Here is a 24,848-nt window from a genome sequence, read left to right as displayed (position 1 = left end):
GTTTCTTTGCTGTGCACGATGTTTCCACATAGGCAATATGTACGCCAAACTGAATACAATCAGGTTTTTTCTCCATTTTCGTGAAATAAGGGAATGTTAAGACGTCATTGTGACGTCATAACATTGAAAGTTTGTCTAATTCATTTATATAACTTGATGAAATGCAATTCCCAATAAAATGTGCAAATTTGAAGAAGTTCTCAAAAATCATGACCTTTTTTGTACTGTAGATTTATACATTAAAAGATAATTTCATGTGCACTGTATGACGTATGAGGATCTGTATGGAGTTACGAAGTAGAGAATAATAGACAAAAAAAATGAAGATTATAGAATAACGGGGTGCAAAATAGATAGAGAATAACGGGCAAAAACACGAAAGAATATAGAAAAAAATTGTCAAAACGGAAATAATACAAAAATAAAGACACCCCTTTCCCCTCTAGACTTTCTTGTATCATTCAAAATGAAGCACCCCTTTCCCTCTAGACCCTCTTGTATCATACACTATATAGACCCCTGCTGCATGTATTGATTTTCTCAAAATAAGATATAGTATTATAGAATCAAAGTACTGAAGTACTGAACATCGGATGACCACAAGTTCTTGAGGATGGTCAAAAGCACTTGTCTCAGAAAAAAACAACATATCTCTTTACCTAAAACTGAGGTTAATGTACAGAGATATATTTTTTTCTGAGACAAGTTCGTGCGTGGATGATGAATAAATGACAGGAAATTCAACTTCACCGTAATAACTATTATATTGTAGTGATACAAGTCAGTATACACTGAGTTGTTGTTTATATTATATTTAAATAACAGTTACATATATATATGATTTGAATCCATTTGTATATCATTCTATTCTACTATTCTAAAAATAGTGCAATGCAAGTGCATGGTGGACACTTTTCTGTAAAAATTCGATTTTTCTAAGATTGGATACGAGTAGGCATTCATATTTTCCCGCAAAATCAATTACAGAGTTACCGGTCCTTGACGGTATTTTCACAAAACGTTCTTTGAGATATTCTTCCGCATGCTTTAACACAATTTTTCGGTACGTGTGCATTGATATTATCAATGATTTTTTACTTATATATATATATCTAACTACAAAACATTTTCATATTATTAATTTATGTTGTAAACAAAAATATTTTTATCAGTATTCATTGAAGAGATGTATTTATATCAAACGATAAGGAATGTTATTTTGCACTCGTTTATGTGCGCGTATTTATCATGTTTATAGATCGGTTACAAACCCAAAACTAATTTACATAATGGAAATCTAGGCGATAGCAATACATCGGGATGACCTCAAGGTCATCGCGATGTAAAAAAGGAGAAATTGTATATGATTGCCAATGAGACAACTATTCACCAGAGATCAAATAAAGTGGATGTTAGCAATTAAAGGCAATCGTGAGAAAAAAAAACCCATACCGTATAGTCAGCTATAAAAGGCATTGACATGAAAAATGTGAAACAATTCAAACGAGAAAAATAACGGTTAAATTATAACAAAACAATTTACAAAATACAAATATTACAGACATGAACCAACGACAACCACTGAACTACAAGCTCCTGACTTGGGACAGGAACATAAAGAATGTGGGGGGGTTAAAGATGTTTGTGAGCGCTCAATCCTCCCCTAACCTGGAACAGTGGTGTAACAGCACAGTCAAGCACGCCACTATTTGAATGACATACTATATTTTTGTCCTTTTGTTATGGAGGGTTAGGAGGGACCTTTTATAGCTGACTATACGGTATGGGTTTCGCTCATTGTTGAAATTATTATATTAGCAATGTTCAATGTTAAGTTTTCTGCTCAAGTCAGTTTGAAAGGAACTACTTGTGACAGATCAATGATATTTTGTATAAAATTGCATTACTATCAATACATATCAGATTGTCTTTATTTCAATTTTTCTGCCGACGGGCGAGATATATATATCTCTGTCTCAAACAGTTTTTATTACTTTGATACTATGGTCCTTTGCTCATCAAATCAGCACAAATGAATACGTTCAGTCACTTGTTAAAAATAGCAACATGTACAATATCACTGTGATTAAGTGTTTAAAAATTATATTTGAGTATATAACGGCAATATTTATCTTTTTGTCTCATTGGTCATCATACCAAATCTTCTTATTTTTAATCTAGTTTTATATTACCAGTTGAATACCATAAAAAGAATAGATTTATGAAACAGCTTTCAAAAATTGAAATTAAACAACGACCGAAAAATGATTTTAAGAATGCAACTATACTTTTTTTGGTGTTCTAGAAATCTACGAATATTAAATTCGAAAGAACCACTAGATGCCTGTCTGTAAAGGTCATTCATATTCAAAGCCATTTATCTCATAAAAAAACAACTGATAAATTGTTTAATATAAAGTTCCATGCTACATAAATCAATTTTACTCTTTTCAACGGACAAATCGCCCATGTATAGCATCATGCACAAAATCATATGAGCGGACGACAGTCTTGAAAAACGTTTTGATACAAAAAAACCAATAATTCATAACATCAATTTAATGAGATTATAACAAGTACATATATACATAATATATAATGATTATTTGCCAAATCAGTCCTCGTCTTCTTCTTCTTCTTGGTCAGTGATAATCGGTGAGGCCACAGGTGATTCAATTCTGGTTTTCTCCGGAGTTCCTAAATTTTCAATGTGCTGCGCAGGCGTCATCTTTACTGGTGTTGAAGTCATACTTATTTTAGATGCGCTAAAAAAAGAAGATTCTTTGATAAAATAATTATCACATTTACAAAGGAATCATATTTTATTATTTCGATGAACATATTACGTTTCCCATTTTTCTTTGCGTCTTGTAGTTTTTTCCACTGACTTTAAAACTGATACCCGAAGGTGTCTTTGGTTATGTTGTAGATAAGATTCCCTGGTTCATCCCAGTTTGAATGGTAAACAACTGTTTATGCTAATTATTCACTATACAAAGGAGTATAACTCATATACATTCTGGTCAAAAGTTTAATGAAAATTAAAAAGTTACGTTAAACGATCTAAACTTTACCACAACAAGACTGAGATAACATGTGGTAAGAAAATGAAATAAAATTGAGAATGGAAATGGGGATTGCGTCAAAGAGACAATAACCCGACCAAAGAGCACAAAACAGCCCAAGGCCACCAATGTGTCTTCAACACAGCGAGAAAACCCCGCACCTTCAACTGGCCCTAAACAAAAAAACATCGCACTGTTTCACATTTGTCGGGTTACCATTGCAACAGACGAAATTGGTACTTTTTCGAAAATTTCATGAATTTTCTTGCATTATATTAACTTTGGAGCATATGTTGGACAGGAAAAGTACATGTTGAACAGTATTATATTTAGTAAGATTATGTTGATAGCTATAAAAAAAAAACGTTTTTGGAATTATTTTATGGTTTCTTTGCTGTGCACGATGTTTCCACATAGGCAATATGTACGCCAAACTGAATACAATCAGGTTTTTTCTCCATTTTCGTGAAATAAGGGAATGTTAAGACGTCATTGTGACGTCATAACATTGAAAGTTTGTCTAATTCATTTATATAACTTGATGAAATGCAATTCCCAATAAAATGTGCAAATTTGAAGAAGTTCTCAAAAATCATGGCCTTGCACTCCTTGTGGCAGTTCTTATAGTACTGGTTTGTTATTATATATAAATACCTTTTCTTTAGAGGTTTCATACGTTGAATATCAGATATATGAAACATTTCTTCCTCCGAGCTAGACTCTTCGGAGCAAACTGAAAAATTGTTTGACTGGTCCATACTAGAAAAAGAAAGATTTAAGAAATATTCTTATATCCAAATCTTCTTCAGTTTCTAACTTTTATGTTAGGAAAACAACAACAAAGAATTAATTAAATATGGAACTCTTATTGAGAAGGAAAACATCGTAATTTTTGTTGAATGTATACCGGATATAAGAACATGTTATTGAGCTCGTTTAAGGTATAGATTTGTATGGATTTCAGAGTTATATAAACATTACATAAATTAAAACGTAAAGATAATCTATGAGACTCAATATACTTACAGAAAATGCAAAGAAAATGTGAACTAATTGAAAAAAATGTATTATCCCAGAAAGTTATTTTCTTTATTCAAACAAATATTCATTTTTTTTTTTTGTAATTTTACTATTTGTAAGAGTTAATATTGATTCTGTAAATGAAAAAAAAACTTTATAAATTTCAAGCATTAGGAGAATAGTCAAATGTAAGGTCCAAGATGTCACTGTCACAATTCTTCTTTTATCACATCCTATCGTAAGTAGGCTATTTGTATTTCATTGTTTCCATTTACAACTTAGTTTATGGATAAATGGAGATATGGGGTATACGTCAATGAGACAGCAACCCAACGACAAATATATAATTAAAATACATCTACAGAACAGGCTTCAATATGTCAACAGCTAAACAGTCCCCAGTCTATATAAGAATGTGAATAAATGCAGAAACAATCAAAGATCTGTCATCACGTCTAATTCTCCAAATAAACAAAAAATAAAAACATTAAAGTATGTCATAAGATAGTCGCTGACGAAGTTCCTGACTTAGGACAAGCACATAAATATGCGGAGGGGTTTTAAGTCAGTTATTTTGTCTTTTTTTGTCACATTTGTGTGTGTACATTACATTTCCAAAAAAGCACAGGTTTTGCGGTTTTTCGAACGAAATAGAGATGTATGAATTTTTTTGCCAATTGTTGAGAGGATGCATTGCTCTTTGCACGTTAAATAAACACCCTTTTTATCCCTTTGTTTCATCGTTTTAGTTTAGTTTTAAAATCATACAAAAATTGGTAAGAGCAAAAAGAGAACAAAAGAAACGGTTGACTAAAATTTAAACAAATTTGACCTGAGTTGAGACCTACAGAAATTGAATCGGGACTATGGATAATCAGGATTACTGGAAAGACATGCAAAATTAAAAAAATCCAAAACTTTATAGCACCCGCATCAATAAATGTTGTGACAAACGTAACGAGCGTAAAGTATTTCAAATGTTGACGAAATCGAAGCGAAAACTTAAAAAGCAATAAGACACAACTGTCAGAATATATTTTGATACGTACACACTCACTATATACTCTCCGGGTTTCTTATGTCTTGTATTATGGAGTTGAGACAGACGTACATATACTGGTTCTTTCTTTTGATTCCCGTTCCCTAGAGTACACAGGCTCAAGTTGTTCAGGTCTACACAATAGTTTCGTCTGCAAATGTAAAAAAAAATCGCACGAATATAATATTTGAATAATATTATAGTTCGACGGACTTTGATTTTTATAACTGGTAATTTGGTATACGGTTTGTACACAGGCACTTGTCTCAGAAAAAAAAATGTTATATTAAGGTATATAGGAAATTTTTTTTCTGAGACAAGTGCCTGTGGGTTTGTACAGAAGTAAAATTTTTCGAGATAAAAATAAATACAGGCTTTCGATTGGATTATCTCGCCTTGATCGATATTGATGATTTTTTGATACGACGCACCTGGGTCTTCTTAAAATTTTATTTTTATGATACACTCATCATACATTAATGAAATAAGTGTCGCAGTTATCATTGAGCTTCAGAATTAGCATTCTTTTGTATTGATCACTAAAAGATCCTGAAAGAGCTACTCAGTTTTTTCTTCAATTCTTAATGCTTTTGTCGACTTTTGAAATACATTAAAGGTTGTTTCATTAGTTGCACACATTCATTGATGCGGGTTCTGTCAAGTTTTGTTATTCGTTTTTGAGTGCCATACAAGTATTCCACAGAGCCAATTTGATATCCAGGGGTCAACTGAGGTCAAATTCATAATTCAATCACTTATATTTCAAACTTTACAAGAGAGTCTAGAGGGAAAGGGGGTCTTTATAGTGTATGATACAAGAGAGTCTAGAGGGGAAGGGGGTCTTTAAATTGTATGATACAAGAAAATCTAGAGGGAAAGGGGGTCTATGTAGTGTATGATACAAGAGGGTCTAGAGGGAAAGGGGGTCTTCATTTTGAATGACACAAGAGAGTCTAGAGAGGAAAGGGGAGTCTTTATTTTTGTATTATTTTAGTTTTGACAATTTTTTCTATATTCTTTCGTGTTTTTGCCCGTTATTCTCTATCTATTTTGCACCCCGTTATTCTATAATCTTCATTTTTTGTCTATTATTCTCTACTTCGCAACTCCATACAGACCCTCATACGTCATACAGTGCACATGAAATTATCTTTTAATGTATAAATCTACAGTACAAAAAAACTCAATTTCAGCTTAAAAAAAATCTTGTTTCGATTTAATTTGGATGTGCTTTTTTGTACTTTTTTTTAATAATTTATTTGTTTCCTACCATATATTTTTTTATACTCTACTAAGTGTGATAAGTCTTCATTTTAGAAACAAACTGACCTTCGGTTCTTCTGAATGAAATTGTAAGTGAGTAAACTTAACATCACTACTGCTAAAGAAATTGTAGCCCCTACTGCTATTCCAAACCAAAGACTATGATCTGAAATACATATTAGTATCGGTTTCATTTTTCACTTGGAAAAATATCCGAATCCTGAAGATGCAATAAAGTTATACAATATGAACGCATGCACGCAGTATACTTTAGTTAGTCTGCGTATATAAAAAAACTAATGCAATTTTCTAAATTATATATTGTCTTACCAGAGGGAATGGAAAACTACGTTGTTTAAAAAAAAATGCTCAATTACTTCAGTGTTGGAAACTCCCCGTACATATATTTCATATAAAAAGACATTTTGTTTTAAAACATTACCAAAAACTTATTACAGGTTCGATTTTAAAGAAATGTTGTTTATGACTATGATTTTTTTTTATCACATGTCATTTACTGAGAAATCATTATTCATAATATTGAAATTTTCATTTTTGTTATAAAGCCATATTCTATACGTACAGAAATTCATATTTGTCTTTGAAAAGTAATTTCCTTAAAAGTATAGTGGAATTTTCAAAAGGTGCAACACTTTTGACCTCGTGTGTAGACCAGACTTTTTTAAATTTTTCATGTTATTGTATATTTTTATTTATTGCTGAATAATCACATCAAATAGATTTTTCATAAAATTCAATCATTGAATAGTCAGACAACAATATCAACATGTTTTATGTTCCATTTAGATTTAGAGAAAAAACGCTTCTAGTCGGCATTATAACGTCAAGTTGTTAAAATACATATCTATTCGCTAGGCAAATCGAGTTGTCTATCTTCTTATGTACTGATTATGCCTATATAATGGGTCCTCTATTGCAAATAAAATTTATCTTATCTTATACAGATGAATTGGAACTGAATTAACTAATAAAACGGAACGTCGTTCATGACTGCCTGCGCGTTTCAATAATGCAAATGACAGGTATGATATGACTAGTATACGAAAAGTTTAACATTATTTATAGGTTAAAGCATTCAATTGCTTCTATCTGCAGTTTATATGATCTGAATAAAACTATAGAAAGAAGCATTTTCCTCTCACTAATGACGTATTATGCATTGCTGATGGGACTTATGATAATAATTCAATAAAAAGATAGAAAAAAGAAATAAAATATTGTGATGGATCCCACGTGGTTGCAAACCTAGTTGACAGTTATGTATATAAAATTATGATTATTACTAACACAGACAGTACACCAAGTTCTAAACCTGCAAACCTATAAGAATTTCAGAATTGGAAATACAATTATAGATTCAATGAAAGAAATTTTACCGTAAAGAAATAGTCTCCATTTAGATGGTTTCACCGGTTGTAAAACAGCAGGAGATGAATTAGTAGTATTCACTTTTTCTGCCCAAATGTTATCATCTTTCCTGTCTCTGTTCTTTTCCTTCCCAGAAATCCCCTTAATGTCATGTAGCCTCATCTTTTCTTTAAGTAAATGTAATAATTCCAACCTTGGACGATTGTGATCTTTATGTTCTTTTTGGGGTTTCCGCTTTTTCTTTATTCTGGTTTCAGTATCTGTTCGTAGCCAGTTTCTAGGAAATCTACTATCATCATCTTGTTGCCCAATGTTGCCTAGCGGGTCATTAAATACTCCGAAAAAACTATCAACTGGTACTTCAACTATTTGTTCGTTGCTTACTTCCACATCTTCTGGCACATTCCTAAAATGCCCTAAAAGTATATTAAAATGTTTGTCTAAATAGTATTAACATTTTCGTTTGGATAATTATATAGATTTATGCTTGATTTTTCCATATCTGCCCTGTCATTATCCCAATATCTTTATATCTGCCAGGGGGGCATTAAGCAAAACTGCCGATATCTTCGAATATGAGTATAAGGAGATCTGGGATATACGTGAATTTGAAAGCATCGAAATAGATTTGGGTATTAAGGAATTAATAATCTTTCATATATATAGTATATCTGCTGTATAGTCCTATACCTTTTTTTATTGTTTTGATAGTAAAAAAAAAGTCCGAACAAAAACGTTGAAAGCAAACGATATGGACTTAATATGCTGTAGAAAAGAGATGTCACTCTTTTTTTTTGCGGAGTCGTTTTGGAACCAGACAGGACTTCAGATCTGTCCTGGACAGTGTTGTTCGTCATGGTGGTAAATATGAATATGAAATTTTTGCTACGAATGAATGAATTCGAAATCCAAGGGCAAATTTTACTTTGATCATTTATTTGGAATTTAGTGCAAATTTTAGTGTTGGCCATAAAACCCTATCCTTTACACATAATGCAAGATCTACCGTCCTAAAATGTATTTATCAGTTGTATGTGATCGTTCTGTGACTGGGCAGATAACTGTAACCACACATTCCTTTTGATTGGAATATGTCGTTGGTGTTCTGTCTCGTTGATGTATAACCCACAACTCCGATTCATAAACTTTATCTTACAGTGTGTTCTATGTGAGAGGTCATCAGGTATGTGTCAAATGTCGCCACAGAACTGCCTGTGATACCATTGCCCTCCTCTTTCGACACTAGTTAAATGAAAATATTTTTAACTGTTTCGGCTTAAAAAATATCGTGTCTTACTCAATGAAGTGGTAGAAACTACATGTAACAGCTTCTTCTTGAAAACAATCCTCTTCAAGACCCTTTTTACTATACTGATATAGGCCTACATGGGATTAAAGCTATCGCTATGCTAGTTCTTGCATAAATTTTGCATCCCGATGTTTAACTGAATCCAGAGATGGTATGTACACTGCCCCCTAAAGGATACATACTCAAATCAACTATTTGATAGATGATCAGAATGCGAGGAATACGGCATAGACAGTGACTAAAATATGAGCTAAGCAGCTTCATGAATTTATTTCTTCAAATTCTTGTTTTTACCTATAGGTGTTGTTTCTAATGGTTACGGTCAAGTTTGTCATTTGTCTAAAAAAGATGTGTTTGCATTTCAATTTTTTGTTTTGTATGTGTGTAGAGTTTTACTATTTGAAATTTGGCAATGATTTTGTAAGTCTTTCTCCATCGACTTATGGTTTTTGATCCACATCTTGGTACTTTTCTCTTCTTTTTGATATCATTCGTGTCCTTGACATCAAACATGATAATATTATTAATAAAGAGGATATGGGTCCCATTTATCCATAAACGTCAAGACCAGATTTTCTTCACTTTTCCTACCTGTAAACCCCTCTGTACACAATACAACTTCAATGATAACTATCGCTAATGCTTTCCATGAATGCATTGTTTTTCACAGTAAACATTTTTGTTGACGTTCAAAATCTGTATGACGTCACGATGATAACTTATATAAAGGTACAAAATCGGATCGACTTTGTATATGTTTTTCCGGAAAAATAATATCAACTTGATTTTATGAAAGTATTAGGTGCACTAAGGACCATTTTCGCCCTAAAATGAAGTATTACAAAATAAGGTGAATTTGACATAAAGATAATTGATAAGTGTGTGCAAAGTGAAACTACGATATTATGGTATTTACTTAGAAAATAACATAATTTCCAGACAATATTGGCATTCTTTTCACGCATATTTTGGGAGTGGGAATTATAATTGACCACATACAAAATATTTGCATGACAGATGTTGTACAAGAAGATAAACACCATGGTACATTATTCAGTTGGTACTTGCGTGTGCTCTTTTTGGCTGGTCCAAAAACTATCTGAAAATTGACCAAAATCGATGATTTTTCACGAAAACGCCGCGTGGATGCCACTTACTATGTAATGAGTGGTAGGGATGAGCCGTTGGGATAGGTTACTTTTTCCAGCTTCAAAATATAAGATAAGGTCGAGAAATTAAGATGTAATATATATGACAAGGACTTAGGTTGATGATTGAATCATACTTGAAGTATCTGAAACTAATCAGATGTCGATTTTCTCTCTCACATATACGAATAACTGCATTAGATTATTGTCAAATCTATTCATCTCTCTATGAAAAAAGTACAAAAAAGTGTTTTATTCCTCGATTAAATTCTTTACATTTCCAAAGCATGCAATGATATTTATTATACGATACGGTTAATCGTGAAAAATCGAAGAACGTTCGAGAAAATGTTCAACCACAAAGTTTGTCAAAATATGTTACTAACAAACATGAATCTGTCAATTAAGTCAATGTTGCATGATGCTGTAATACGCACAAATATTTTTTTCACTTTTTTGAAATGTGAAACTAATTAACATCAACTAAGAAACAAAAATGACAATAAAAAAGTTCTTTTGTATGACTCTTTTTATTGTCTTTTTCAGTAGCGGAAAAGCTGACCATCATGAGACCTATTGTATGTGTGCAAGCAGAATCAATGTTGAAAAATAGAAACAGGCAGACGACAAATGGTTAAACGGTATTGAAATTCTATTCAAAACTCCAATTTGATCTTACTTCGATAAAAAAATACTGCATATATGCTGGTAGACCGCCTATGGATCCGACACAGCATAAACTAAAATCTGTTTATAGATGGTAGATCTAAATGATTGTAATATATGTAATTTATTTAAATATGTATTTCAATGTCAACCCCTTGCTTATGTGCATTAGTCATGAGGAGAACCATTATTAGGGATAATCTCATAATATCCGTAGCTGGTTCTGAATTACCTCCCCTTGATGATCTCTGCATGTGATGTAAAGTTCCTCGCTGCTTTGCACTGGTCATGAGGAGAACTACTTCAAAATGAGAACCTATATTTCTGGTTCTATTGTTTCCTGTTAATAAATATTATATATATTTTTTTATTATATTTATAAGATCGACCTCATTACACTAAATGCTTCATACTGTAATAATATCCTATATTGATAATATTTTATTTTATTTCTTTGTGTATTGGCATGTGCGTAGCTACGTTTACGTCAAAACGCCCGGGCGTACACATAAATTTGAAGAAAAAATATTTTAACCCAAATAAATCAAAAGAACTGATTAAAAGCACACGAGCCTTGTAATTCAGAATTTCTTTCTCCAATGACTTGTAATTGAAGATAAAAGACAAAGTGATGCCGGAAAGTAGAAGGTCCGGTAACGGCTAGTTTTGGCCTAAAATTCGAAGTACATCTGATGAAAGATTTTTGATATTTTTTAAACACTTAAGTGTCTATTTCAGTCGATTCAATTAGTTTATGTAATATGATTTGAAATGATTTGGTCATTAAAGACGCTCAAATTTAAGCTTAAATATGAAAAATCTATCAAATATGCCATTAAACGTCACTTTTCAGATGGTTTTTGTCTAAAATGTAAGTGGCCGCATTCGTGTTCAGTCTCAACCTTTATATATGTTATATATAACCATCAAATACAACATATATTTGAATATTAAGACTGAACACAAATGCATTTTAGACAAAAACCGTCTTAAAATTAGCACAAATGTGCATTGTGTTGTCAACAACAGCCCATATTTATTGAACAAAAGTATTCTACTTTCCAATTAATAGCTTAAAGTTTACATTTCAACAAATTTTAAAAAATGCTATATTTTGGGGCCAAAAAAGGGTCTTACCGGGCCTACTCCTTTACTTTTTAACTGGTATCATATCATTTTTATATACTTTTTGGTCATATAGCTCTGCAACTGTTTCGGTTCTTATGCATCCTCGGCTTTCAAATATTCGGCTTTGAACGTTCCTGGTGAAGGTAAATCCAGAAAAGCGCTCTGGACGCATGAAATTAATAACGTGTTGTTTTCATATTTTATATTATATTTTCGTTCATTTTCTGCCAAAGTCTGAATCTACTGTGAATTCTACTCAGTTTACTATTGTTTAGATCAATTCATTATCTGCTGAGATACGATGTGGTTTGCATTTTTATGTTACAGTTCAATATTTATTTTACGTTACACCTGATCATCTATGAGAATTAATTAGGACATGTGTCCATAAATGAAATTTGAATTTAAAGGTGAGTAAATTAAATAAGGTAAAAAAATGAATAGAATGACAACATTGAAACGGAGACTTGCTTTTTTACTATCTATTTAAAGTTTAGATTTTTTTGTTGATTGATTGTTTACCCCACATCTCCTTTTAGACATATTTTAAAGCAACTGGTTTGGACATTTTTCTCTTAATTAAATGTACATTAAATTCCAAATAAACACAAAATTGATAAATTTAACATAAAAAAACAAATTAGACTCTTAAAGAGAAGCGAAAGATACCAAAGGGATATTCAAACTCATCAGTTTAAAACAAACTGACAATACCATGGCAAAAAACGAAAACTACGAAAAGGCAAACAACAGTATACAAAACACAACACCAAAACAAAAGACTGAGCAACATAGCCCACCAAAAACTGGGGGTGATCTCAGGTACTCCGGAAGGGTAAGCAAATTCTGCTCCACGTGTGGCACCCGTCGTGTTGCTGATGTATGTACAAACCCAGTGATAAGTCTAATTCGGTAGGTCACACTCGAGGAAAAAGAGGATGGGATTGTGGTAATATCAAAATTTGAACATATCCGTCGCCATTAGCAATCAGTGAAACAGATATCCATAACGGTCAACCTACTCGTGATGTCGACCGTGAAATTTTCGAAGGGATGATTTCAACTTCACCACTTGGAACTCTTCACTTGGTTCAGTAGCTTCCTTCTAAGCAGCAACCATCTATCAAGGAAATAATGATAGGAAATGCAAGCTCTGTAATGTCTTGTCAACTGGGAGGTTTATATGCAGGTGCTGCTGGAATGTTGCTATATAGAAAAGAAAAGTAGTTCAAAATTGGAAGCTGAAATCATCTCTTTTATCGTACAGTTTTGTTCTTATATCCGATCAAGTATGTTGCTATTGATATGAGTTTTTAATGACAGATATGAACTTCAGGGGGGGGGGGGGGTTCGCGACCTACCAGAAGGTCTCCTGCCCTGGACCAGCTTAGGGGACCTCGAACTCCTCGATGCGATTCGGGCGTACACTTAAAAATGGCCTTGCTACGCCACTGAAATTTGGTCCCCGACTCTTTCTCTAAACCCACCACTAAATAAGATGTAGTTAAAGTAATTTGGTGATGGTATTAGTATAAAACTATCGGGCCCTCATCGATAAAACGTATGACAAAATCTCTTATCAAAAGTTACTGACGGACTCGAGTTGCATCTAACCATTGCACCCATTGCTCCCGGAGGGATTGACGAAGAGCAATAACAAAATGAATCACTATGAATGCCATAAGTTTTCATTTCGTTTTGAAATTCATAAGTGCCAAGAATTTATAGCTATATTTTCATCCTTGGATAGTATACGCCACAGTGCCAATACAAAGAGATGATTTTCTTAAAGGATAATTCAAATCATCGCACTTGTATCTTAATATTGCATATAGGAATTATAAGTAATTTATTTTGAAAGAGATTTAATCGGAAGTGTTTTCTGCTGTGCGGTTTCATGGATATCCTTTTTAAACAAATTACAGGTCGTGAAATATTTTCTTGTAAAATGAAGCTTTAATAATAGCGTAGAAAACTCAAAAACAAACTGTAAAGAATTGAACAGATATATTTTTCTCTTATAAATATGCCTTTGGCGATTTTTTCAGTTTTTGAAGAAGCCGTCGAGAAACCATGAAAAGATGTGAAAAATATTCTTGTCGCAACACTAGTCATGCACATGACAAGTTCCCGCCAAAATTTTGCCTCAGGGAGCAGATGGTGAATCGTTTTCCAAAAACAATTGAAGCTTTAAATCGGTGACATTCTTGTCAAAATAATTACCATAAAAGTCTCTACAGGAGTAAAGAAATACTGGAAACCTTAAGGTTGTTAAATTAAATACGCTTCAGGAGATCTTTTGTCAGTAAAAATACTGTTTTCTACTTCTATATGACACAACAAGCAACTGACATTGTATAGAAACTAGAGGGAAGTATTCAGGAAGTCAGTTGTGAGAAATTCCCATATCAGTTCCTTTTGAACGTTGACTTTATGTCTACGATCAGAAATGTGTAACTAATGCACCGTGCACTAAGGGTTCAAAAATTCGAAATAATCGGAAGAAGATTGCCGAAACCAACATATACACACTGCATGCAGTCGCACGGACTATCTTGTGGTCATAAGCTAAGGGCAATTTTGTTCCTTCAGATTAATTTCACTTCAACATTAGTTCATTTAACATTTTAGTTGTGTAGAAAAATCCTCTTTTTTTGAAACAAGAATATTTTTTTTTCGGTGTTTTAATGGATATCAGCTACAACTACTTGTGCAATGTATGTGTAACTGGTGCACTTTCACAGTCAAAATTATTTTCCGACCCCGCACAATACATCTATGGGATGCTTGTTCCACTTGATTTGTATATATAGACAGGGACGATAACCTTAATGTTATTTGATTCTGGACCAATGTCCTGTGTTGTCTAGATGTAGTCCTGTTGAACGGGCATGATGTAGAGACATTTTTTCATTGCCTTTTCTTGTCGATTGAGGTCTTCTAGTCATAAAACTTTACTCAGAAGTCAACGCACTAAATCTAGTGTTTTGATTGGTTGAATTTTGAGTCTGAGTACGATTATCAAAATGTCTATGACTGTAAGGCCAGATCTTGAACCAAATGTATCCGGTCACTGTTGTCGTTATAGATTCGGTCGTTTTTTACTGCATGAAAAAGATACAAAACGGATCAGAATCGGAATGAGAACGGGATAATCGGGTCAAATTTGACTGAAAACTACAAAATCTGCCGGGATGCTTCCAGAAAAAATATATGATTTAAATGATTGAATAAAGGGATATTTTTCAAATCTTAATCAAGCTTAAATTTCAAACAACGAATCACAGGATCTTGATCAGACCTTTGGCACTGGAATTTTAATCAGGAATGGTCCTATATATCAAGGACGGCAGTAAAAATCCTGAATGTGTGACTGATGCATTAAACGATTATACGATGCGAATACGAAAGCTTTATTTAGATTTGGTATAGTTATAAACTGCAAAACATATGCTGTTGGATATTTTTTTTTTTTTAATTCTTAAATATTTTGGATTGATAAAAATAAAACCATTTTGATGTTCCGTTAATACTAGATACTAGTAATATATCACTATTAAAGTTGAAATACTATATACAGTCAAGGTAAATGTCTTGTCCTTTTCTCGAAATTGAATCGACATTTACACACAAGTGGTAAAAGGGACATGCTGGTCTATTGGGCCGGTTACAAGATTCACACAAGTGGTAAAAGGGACATGGTGGTCTATTGGGCCGGTTGCAAGATTCACACAAGTGGTAAAAGGGACATGGTGGTCTATTGGGCCGGTTGCAAGATTCACACAAGTGGTAAAAGGGACATGTTGGTCTATTGGGCCGGTTGCAAGATTCACACAAGTGGTAAAAGGGACATGGTGGTCTATTGGGCCGGTTGCAAGATTCACACAAGTGGTAAAAGGGACATGTTGGTCTATTGGGCCGGTTGCAAGATTCACACAAGTGGTAAAAGGACATGGTGGTCTATTGGGCCGGTTGCAAGATTCACACAAGTGGTAAAAGGGACATGGTGGTCTATTGGGCCGGTTGCAAGATTCACACAAGTGGTAAAAGGGACATGTTGGTCTATTGGGCTGGTTGCAAGATTCACACAAGTGGTAAAAGGGACATGGTGGTCTATTGGGCCGGTTGCAAGATTCACACAAGTGGTAAAAGGGACATGTTGGTCTATTGGGCCGGTTGCAAGATTCATACAAGTGGTAAAAGGGACATGGTGGTCTATTGGGCCGGTTGCAAGATTCTATTCTGCACCATGATAAATATATATTTATAAGTTGCATTACACGTGCTACTATAATAAACTTTACAATTTACTTTACTACTCTAAGATAGCAGGTACCACAGCTGTATACATAGTTGAGAAAACTATTTGAGGGAATATGGAAATTATACATATCACGACTCTTAAATTTTAATAATATATAGAGGAAACAAATCAACTCAAATTAGTAATATAATAATAATCACATTCCACACACAAATTTAAAACAACAATTTTTTAATTATGAAACAATAAATTACATATCTTGGGTCTGGAAACTGTATTTTTAGTATTAACTCATATTTATACTCTCAACAAGATATATATATTTGTTAGCATTATATTATTTTTTTCGTTATCCTTATTCCATTTCTAATCACATGCCTTGTTTTAAGTGGTTAACGACAAAAAAACTTATTGAATTGAATCGAATACATACGCGTGTTTCTATTGAAATCCCATATCTTCTATCCTCTTTTCCACGATTGTGACATCATCGAATGAGACTTATCATCTAATTTAAATATACTTACCATAACATGGCGAGTGCAGGGTCTATACTTACCCATCCGGAGCACCTGAGATCATTTCAGTTTTTGATGAGGTTCGTGTTGGTCAGTCTTTAGTTTTTATGTAGTGTTTTTGTGGACATGTTTGTCTCTTTTCGTCGTCTTTCGTTTTTTACCATTGGATTGTCAGTTTATTTTTGACTTGTAAGTTCCGAATGTCCCCTTGGTATGTTTTACCTCTTTTTTATTATGTAAAAAATGTGGAGTCCTAGATGACCAATTTCATTTCTTTTTGTATTGTGACGTTAACTTATCATTGCGTTCTAATTTTTTTGCTTATCTAAAAGACTATGTACCATTATTTCAACATCTTGATGCATTTAATAAACTAAAACACATTCTAAACCCCATCCCTGAACTTGTTTGTCATATTGGAGTCTTTATTAAACAGTCTTTAGAACTGAGGGGGTCAGACCCATGTCAGACAAGCTTATGATTGTGTTTTTTACATAAATTTATAATTGAACTCTTAAAATATGTTCTATTATATTGTATTGTATTACATTGTATTGCATTGTATTTAAAATGTATAATTGTTTGTTTGTATTGCTTGACCCTTATGGGTGTAATTTTGCAATAAAGATTGATTATGTACATATATTTTTTTAATTCTTTATCCCGAACAAATTCAGTATGCTTTCAAATAAAAAAAAAAGTCACAAACACTGAGGGCATTATGTCCTTGAACATTTTTGAATACATGAATAGTACTGTATAATGTATATACATGTTTCCATTTGTTTATGTATTTTGTAAGCCAGTTACAATTAAGAATATTGGTGATTTTCAATAAAGTTTATACAATATATCACTCGGATGCTGCTTTCAATCAATATACGTTTAATAGTACCCGTACAATCTGACTGCAGTTTCTGCGTTGTGCTTACACGTGTAAATAACTGTTACTTTTCTAATGTTTAATTTTAGTGTCTTTAATAAATTACAGGCTTCAAAATACAAACACATGCGTGAAAATATTACTAACAAGTTCTTTTGTTATTGCAAGTGTTCTCTATATTCTTAGGTCAACCTATATATTTTGGGTGTAAAATGAGAACGCTGTAGAAATTATAGCTTCCAAATGCCTTTTATAAAAATATTGGATATTCTTTTAAAACAATATTCTAATCTTTGATCAGTATAGATGAAAAATAACAGGTGAGAAGTTCGGAGGTAAAAAATAGAAATTATCATTCAAGGTATATTATTCCATGATAGAAAAAAAATCAGGGATACCTGAATACATATTATACAATATACAAAAAATGGACCAGACAAAAAGTTTTGCAACATAATAACGTAATTTTCATATCTGATTCATCTTTGAAAACGTTTAAGTTATACTTATGACACTGATCAAATCTGCAGGCAATCTAACCAGTCATCATTCATACAGATTTGAATATGTTGCAAACATAAGTATTTTTGGGATGATTTTATGACCCGGTAGCCTAGGTATTTGGTTCAGCAATAAATTTAGGGTACCAGTTTGGTAAATATATGTTCGAGTCTCACAGGTATTCCCGAAGGAGATAACTTACCACGGATAATAAGCCACCGCCCTCACCCTCTCCCTTTTCCCAAACTAAACTTACCGCCATGAATTTATACAAATGAACATAATATAAACCAAGAATAAAAACTTGTTGTCTGTGACTTTGACGTCAGAGTAAAGTTATCATACAGTTTGGAACACTTTCGAAATCACTATGGATTTATAAGCAGTCTCCACATGTTGTAAGTAATGTACCACACTAACACAGAAGTTATATGGTTTCATTTGATATGAAAGTTTGAGCGACATGTGTATGTGTTTATGACAACAGAACAGCAAACCAACATGTTATTCACCAATCAACCTGCAGTTACGTAGATAAAGGAATGCTTGTATGGTGGAGCAGGAGCGTCGACATTGTCTCAACGCTTTCAAATTTTAGGCGGTCTCCTTATTTTTATACTGAGAAGGATCCCGATCTATTACATTACTACCCCATTATTCACAGTTGAATCCATGTTGAAGATCAAAACAATTCTGTTTAGAACATTGAAACGGGGGGTATACGAATCATCTATTTTATGTACATTCCATAATATCTTGAACCGTTCTATAGTAGTATCATTATGTCAAAGTTGGAATTTATTGACCATTGTGTCCTCTCATCTTATGATCTGAAAAGACCATTTGTTATAAAGTCATCAGATGACTAATTTCAAGTATCAATAAAAATTCTATATAACAAATGCGCTACAATAATGATAACGGTACTAATTTTACTGCACCAGATGCGCATTTTGACATCAATGTCTCTTCAGTGGTGCCCAAGGCCAAAATATTTGAAATCCAAAACTTAATTCAAACGATGAAAGTATCTAAATATAATAAAATTAGAATCAGGACTAAGACGAAAAATGTACAAACATAAAGATATTTTGCCTACATTTTAATCTTATTAAAGTTGTATGACTTTCAGGATTACAGAAACATGAAAAGACCGATAATCTGTTTGTATGGTGTTCAGGATTTCTAACAATTGTTCGCCATATTTACATTGCGTGCTACTGTATATTTATTTATTCATATTTTGCTGAAGAGGCTATTTTTTACGAGATATTCAGTGATTATTGTATAATATTTATTAATTTATTGATTCTTTTACTTACTTTTTGTGTTGTAGACTCAGTTTGTGTATACTTTTTTTTGTTTTGTAGAGCTTTAATTGTTAAAAACACGCATGTTTCATCGATATGCACTTGAAATGTGTTTACCAGAATGACTAATATAGATACATTTTTCACGGAAACGACATAGTACTTAGTATGCCCAGGGTGAATGGCATCAAAACGACACAAGGAGACTCTTGCCTAGCTATGCTTTTATTTCATTTATTATTATTATTTGTAATACTTTATTTATTCAGATGACCAGTCAGATAGCTGTACAGCGAGTACCTAGTTCTGTTTTCTCGGCATTTTGGAAGCTGTCAATCATATCAAATCTCTGTATCTAATTTGGATCCATATCACGTGATTAACCTCAGATGTATCCAAATACTAACAGTATTACAATAGTGCGAACAAGTACATGATTGATGTTTGTTGATGTTGAGAGTCAATGATATATAAACATGGAGAATATATCCAAAAGTTTGATTAAATATTGCAAGTCTTGTTCCAACACGAAAAATTACCTCACACGTGCCACACGAGCATTTATGCAATGCAGCAGAAGTATATTTTTTTCCTGCGATCATGTAAATATTTTGTGTGTCTGTTCTTGAACAAAACAAAAATATGTCTTTTGGTACAATGAAGGGTGTCGTTAGAACAAGCAAACAAAACCATAAGACATGACGTTTGTTTATAAACCAAGAAAACAATCAAGACACAGAACAATGGCGGACCACACACTATTATTTGTACGTACACAATACCCTTTTCTTTCTGTTGATATCATTCTTTATAGACCAGGGAGTATTTTTATGCTGAGAAGGATGTCATGGATCAACATGGAAAGTGCTAATCGAGAACACGGTTGACTTGCCAGTGTTTCCTACTTCTATCATTTTGTATAATAGCACTACTAAAGATAATATAAACCCGCCCTACATTTTTTCCAAAGAGCTTTTTTTATATATAAATTTACTACAGCTATATATTACATGGAACACTTGATGAGCACTTTCTTGAGTGAATGCCAGTCTGGTCATGGTGAGATTCGGAAATTTACATAAAAGTTTTACAATTATAGACACAACGAGGAATTTTAGTCTGAATGATTCTAACTCCCTTTATGTATGGAACTTTTACTAAAAAGTAATATACACTACAGCAAAATTATATTCCATTTCCCGTGTACCCCGCTTGTAACAACATCCGTAACATAAGTAAAATAGAAGTCAGCTATTGCAATTGTACTATATACTTCAACAAGCATATATGTAACTGGTTGTTTGCCCCAGTCCATAATATGACGATAGGGTTGTGGTTATTACATATGCTAAATCAAATCTTTTCGTAACAGTTATGTGCATGATATAATATGTACATGTATATTCCAACTTGTATTCACTTCAGTCTGTCTCTGTTTTTACTAGCAAGTTATCTTGTCCAAGAAATTACACTTTTGGTGAATTGTGTTTTCCAAACAATTTAAATCTTTAAATCAAATGATATCTTGATCAATGAAAACGTTTGATTTTTGTCTGTGAATAGAGTTTTTCGTGGTTTGCAACAGAGCTTATTGCAAAAACAAGATAACTGATTGTTTTACAGGAGTAAGCTATACCCTGAGTGGATATATGCAAAAGCAAAGAAAAATATTACATATGCATTTTTATCCATTGAAAAATTAGCCCTTATAGCAAATTCTCGGCGCTTCATGTCAGTTTATATAGAAACATGGGCTATCACATCTTTTCAAGTTTTTCCCCCCTTATGATTGTTATATATAGTTGTTGATTTTTGTCAATATTTACAAACAAAGATACGTCTGTATACACATGGGACACATATTAAACATGTACACATATTGTGTAGCATATGGTCTTCATATGCTTACACAATAACAAAATAAGCATACTAGTACGATATAACATTGTGTCTCTCTTCTTACACAACACACAAGCGTCTTTTAGATTGTGATGCAATCCTGCAGTGAAAACTTTTAAAACACATTCCCAAAAAAGAATTTGATTCCAAAATATTTATTGAAATTCAACTTTCTTTTCACAATATTTCTTTTTTGTCTGTTTAGAAAAACTGGTAAAAACGTTATGAATCAAACAAAGAATGTATTTTTCACGGCTGATAAAAACATAAAAAATTTAAGGATCATAAATTAAAGACGATTTTAGGCTTAACTTTTCTTATTATGTGATGGACGAAATGTCAAGCCGTTCAGAAAGAATATCTCACAATTAATTCAATAGCCAGTGTTTTAAACCCGCTGTTTCCATAAAGAGATAATATTTTCGAATCTGGATTACGTGTAGTGTGTCGGTATTAAATCATATCTTAAAAAAATACACGTAAATTGTATTAAAATTATGGATATTTTAAAATTCTACAAAAATGTGTATTCCGAAAGTATAATTATAAATACATGCTCCTCCTTGATTTAGAAAAATGATTGATTGTTCGTCCAATGAAAACACGATGAAGTCGGATTATTCTCAAGCTGTCAGCCAAATATCTGTTACAAGTGTTGAAATCTACATTCTTAAATCAGACTCCGCCTATTTTATTATCAGAGAAATTCCGCTTGAGGCGTAATAGTGCTACAATCTGAGAACAAACAGAACGTTAGACTATCGCATTAGGACAGTTTTACTTTGCAGATTTAAATTTTTTGTCATAACAAAACTTAAGTAAATATTAATATTTAAAGGTGTTTGAAAATCTTTTACAAAACAAAAATCTTTTAAGAAGAGAAAAGTTTTTTTTAAAGACGACATTTATGTTATTTTCACGCGTGGACATGCACTAAGACACTAAGGTTATATTCAACCAGTGAAAAGTGACCGATTTCAGTGAATGTATACATGAAAGAAGAGGGCATGGTAGAGAAATCTAACCTCTCCCTGTCTGAGGGGGGATTTGAGACCTCTCACTACTATGGCACTGATTCACACTTTGATCATCATGCTGGAAGCAGGGTAAGTCTTTTATTTTCATTATTATTCTATTGAAATGCAATTTGTTCAATATGCAAAGAGGTCGAGTTTGTAAAAATATAAGCAAACATACCTCTTAGAATTTCAATATTTTAAAAACAATATTTATTTAACATGCTTGTCCTTATGCGTATTTCTGAATAAAAAGGATAGAATGCAATAAGTGTATATGCTAACATTACAATCAGACGCAAAAGTTATTGCGAGGATGTAAAAATAAATGTACATGTAGCAATCATGGAATATGACGAAATTGCCTTTTAAAAAATACGAAATTAGCCAACGCGGCTCTAGACTGTATTTTAAGTGTCGAAGACTTTTTGTTGAAAATTCGTCGCCACTATTTAAAAAAAAAAATGTTTTAACAATTTTCAAAGTTAAACCATTATTTCTTCTAAAAAAACGGCTGTGTTTACTACAATGGTATTGATATTATTATTACTACACGTATCATTAATATTATAATGATGTTGATATTTTTTTTTAAATTTAATCCTTCATTTTGTTAAATCCAAAATTTGAATGATTGATTTAAAGAGAAAACTTATTAACCATATTTATTTCAATGCTAGAATATGAATTTTATGGAAAATACGTTTTAAATTATTGTTATTTGATAAATTAAAAGTTGTCAACTGTTTACGTGCAATAGATAATATAACCATTACAATCTTCGTGCTTTTAATAAGAGTCTGCTTTAAAAATTAACGACTGCCATAATTTATTAGTTGTTTTATGAGAATTCAATTATACAAATTACAGACGAAAAGTAGACAGAATTGTTACAAATTGAATTACAAGATGGTTTTAAAATTGAGGAATAAATGTGTGACTGTGATAATCTGGCGGCATGTTTCGTGTTTTATAAACTCGCTAATAATTGGTGCAAATGAGATTAATCTAACCGCAAATTAACCGGTAATAAAGTGGATTTCCTGATATTAATAAGTTGTAACATTTCCTCACCCTTTTCTGTCAACTGTTAATATGAAATAAAGAGAAACTTCAAAGCGGTGATCTATTCAATATTTCCCTTTACATTGTATCTCAATATTTAAGGGATAATTTTAGTAAATACAAAAACGAAATTAAAAGTTTTTTTTTCATTCGAACTAAACTGACATTGAAATAAGGCTTACATAGAACACTTTGCATGTACATGTATATTACATTTTGCTGTTTTTCCTGTGAAGTATCTAGACGATCCGATGCTTATTAAATTTGCTGGTTGATCGCTTTTATAGACATATATATATTTATTTTATTTACCCTGTCCATTTTGTTCAATTTTTTTGAGAATCACTAAATAAATAAATTCAGTTGAAGTTTTGAAAAAAAAACTTTTTATGAATTATTAAAAAAGGTAATATGATAAACTTCTTAGTGGATCTTGCCCACCTGTTCAGACTACTTTTTTCATATCATCACACATCATCATTTTTACATATCTTAATCCAATATAAATACCTATTACATTTTATTGGTTGGTCGTTTTCATAGACTTCTATATATTATATATTCATATTTTCTAAAAATCAAATCAAACATATTGCATTGCATTGTAATGTATGCATGCATACTATATAAATATTTTTTTGCTGCAAATTGTTTACGGGAGAAGACTTCATCAGTTTGATTAACTTGTGTATCATCACTTTTTTAGAAAGTTAAATATGCTTATTAATCTAAACTACTTTAACAATGCATACACTGAAGAAACAGTGCAACTATGTTGGTTTGTCCTTACATACTTATGTCAAGTAAAAATAACTTTCAATTATATATTCAATTGTATTTCTATTTTTTTATTTTCTTGTGTATTGTCTATTGCAATTGTGTTGATAAAAAAATCAATGTACTGATTATGCCTATAATGGGTCCTCTATTGGAAATAAAATTCATCTTATAGAAACAAAATCGGGAAATCCCAGCTTTATTGTATAATTATATAATATGATTTTTATTTTATTTTTTAATTTTTCAGATATTATATTCTGTTTTGTTTTAATCTTTAAATGTGCATTTTTAAAAACAGATGTTCGGAGAGTCTGTTACAAAATTAATCCTGACACATTCTTTTACATAAAATCCATTGCTAAGTAGCCTGATAAAACCCAGAACAGTTTTATGCATGTTTATTTTTTATGTTGCTTTCACGGAAAGAATTTTGCATTTAAAATAGTTCTCTGTATCCTGGGTGTTTTTGCTTATCAGGAAAGTGTCACCATCGAAATACATCGGCATTTATCACTCGTGTAAGATGCTTATCGAAAGTTGGTGATTGTGTCAGAAACCGATCGAAAGTGACGCCTGAAATTAAGG

The 24,848-nt window shown here is 32.2% G+C and overlaps 2 protein-coding genes across 3 annotated transcripts in view; one reads left to right on the top strand and one right to left on the bottom strand.

Moving 5' to 3' along the window:
• Positions 1–2,544: 2,544 nt before the first annotated feature.
• Positions 2,545–9,790, bottom strand: LOC127699876 (uncharacterized). 2 transcript variants are annotated; one of them, XM_052203283.1, is made up of 6 exons: positions 9,677–9,790; positions 7,785–8,192; positions 6,454–6,553; positions 5,135–5,275; positions 3,720–3,824; positions 2,545–2,765 (listed from the first exon to the last, which is right to left on the bottom strand). In XM_052203283.1, exons 1-6 carry the CDS (start codon positions 9,741–9,743, stop codon positions 2,615–2,617), a joined length of 972 nt encoding a protein of 323 aa, XP_052059243.1. In that variant the 5' UTR covers positions 9,744–9,790; the 3' UTR covers positions 2,545–2,614. The 2 variants fall into 2 exon arrangements, with proteins under 2 accessions (XP_052059243.1, XP_052059244.1); XM_052203284.1 differs by lacking the exon at positions 5,135–5,275.
• Positions 9,791–22,112: 12,322 nt separating this feature from the next.
• The window catches only part of LOC127699839 (LIM/homeobox protein Lhx9-like), a 34,500-nt gene continuing 31,764 nt past the window's right edge, over positions 22,113–24,848 (top strand). Inside the window, exon 1 of the mRNA XM_052203216.1 lies at positions 22,113–22,508. Within this exon, the coding sequence (XP_052059176.1) occupies positions 22,395–22,508 (114 nt within the window). The 5' untranslated portion in view covers positions 22,113–22,394. The remainder of the gene's footprint in view (positions 22,509–24,848) is intronic.

Source organism: Mytilus californianus, unplaced genomic scaffold (genome assembly GCF_021869535.1).
Source record: "Mytilus californianus isolate M0D057914Y unplaced genomic scaffold, xbMytCali1.0.p SCAF_42, whole genome shotgun sequence".
Classification (NCBI taxonomy): domain Eukaryota; kingdom Metazoa; phylum Mollusca; class Bivalvia; order Mytilida; family Mytilidae; genus Mytilus; species Mytilus californianus.
Note: the sequence above shows the minus strand (reverse complement) of the source record. Positions and strands in the feature narration are given on the sequence as shown.

Bases quoted from the DNA above. Each gene is read 5' to 3' on its own strand.
- LOC127699876 (XM_052203283.1), bottom strand. From the start codon at position 9,743: ATGCATTCATGGAAAGCATTAGCGATAGTTATCATTGAAGTTGTATTG. The intron at 8,193-9,676 runs GTAGGAAAAGTG...ATATACTTTTAG, and splicing joins GTGTACAGAGGGGTTTACAG to GGCATTTTAGGAATGTGCCA. The intron at 3,825-5,134 runs GTACGTATCAAA...TTCTTTTTCTAG, and splicing joins GGAGAGTATATAGTGAGTGT to TATGGACCAGTCAAACAATT.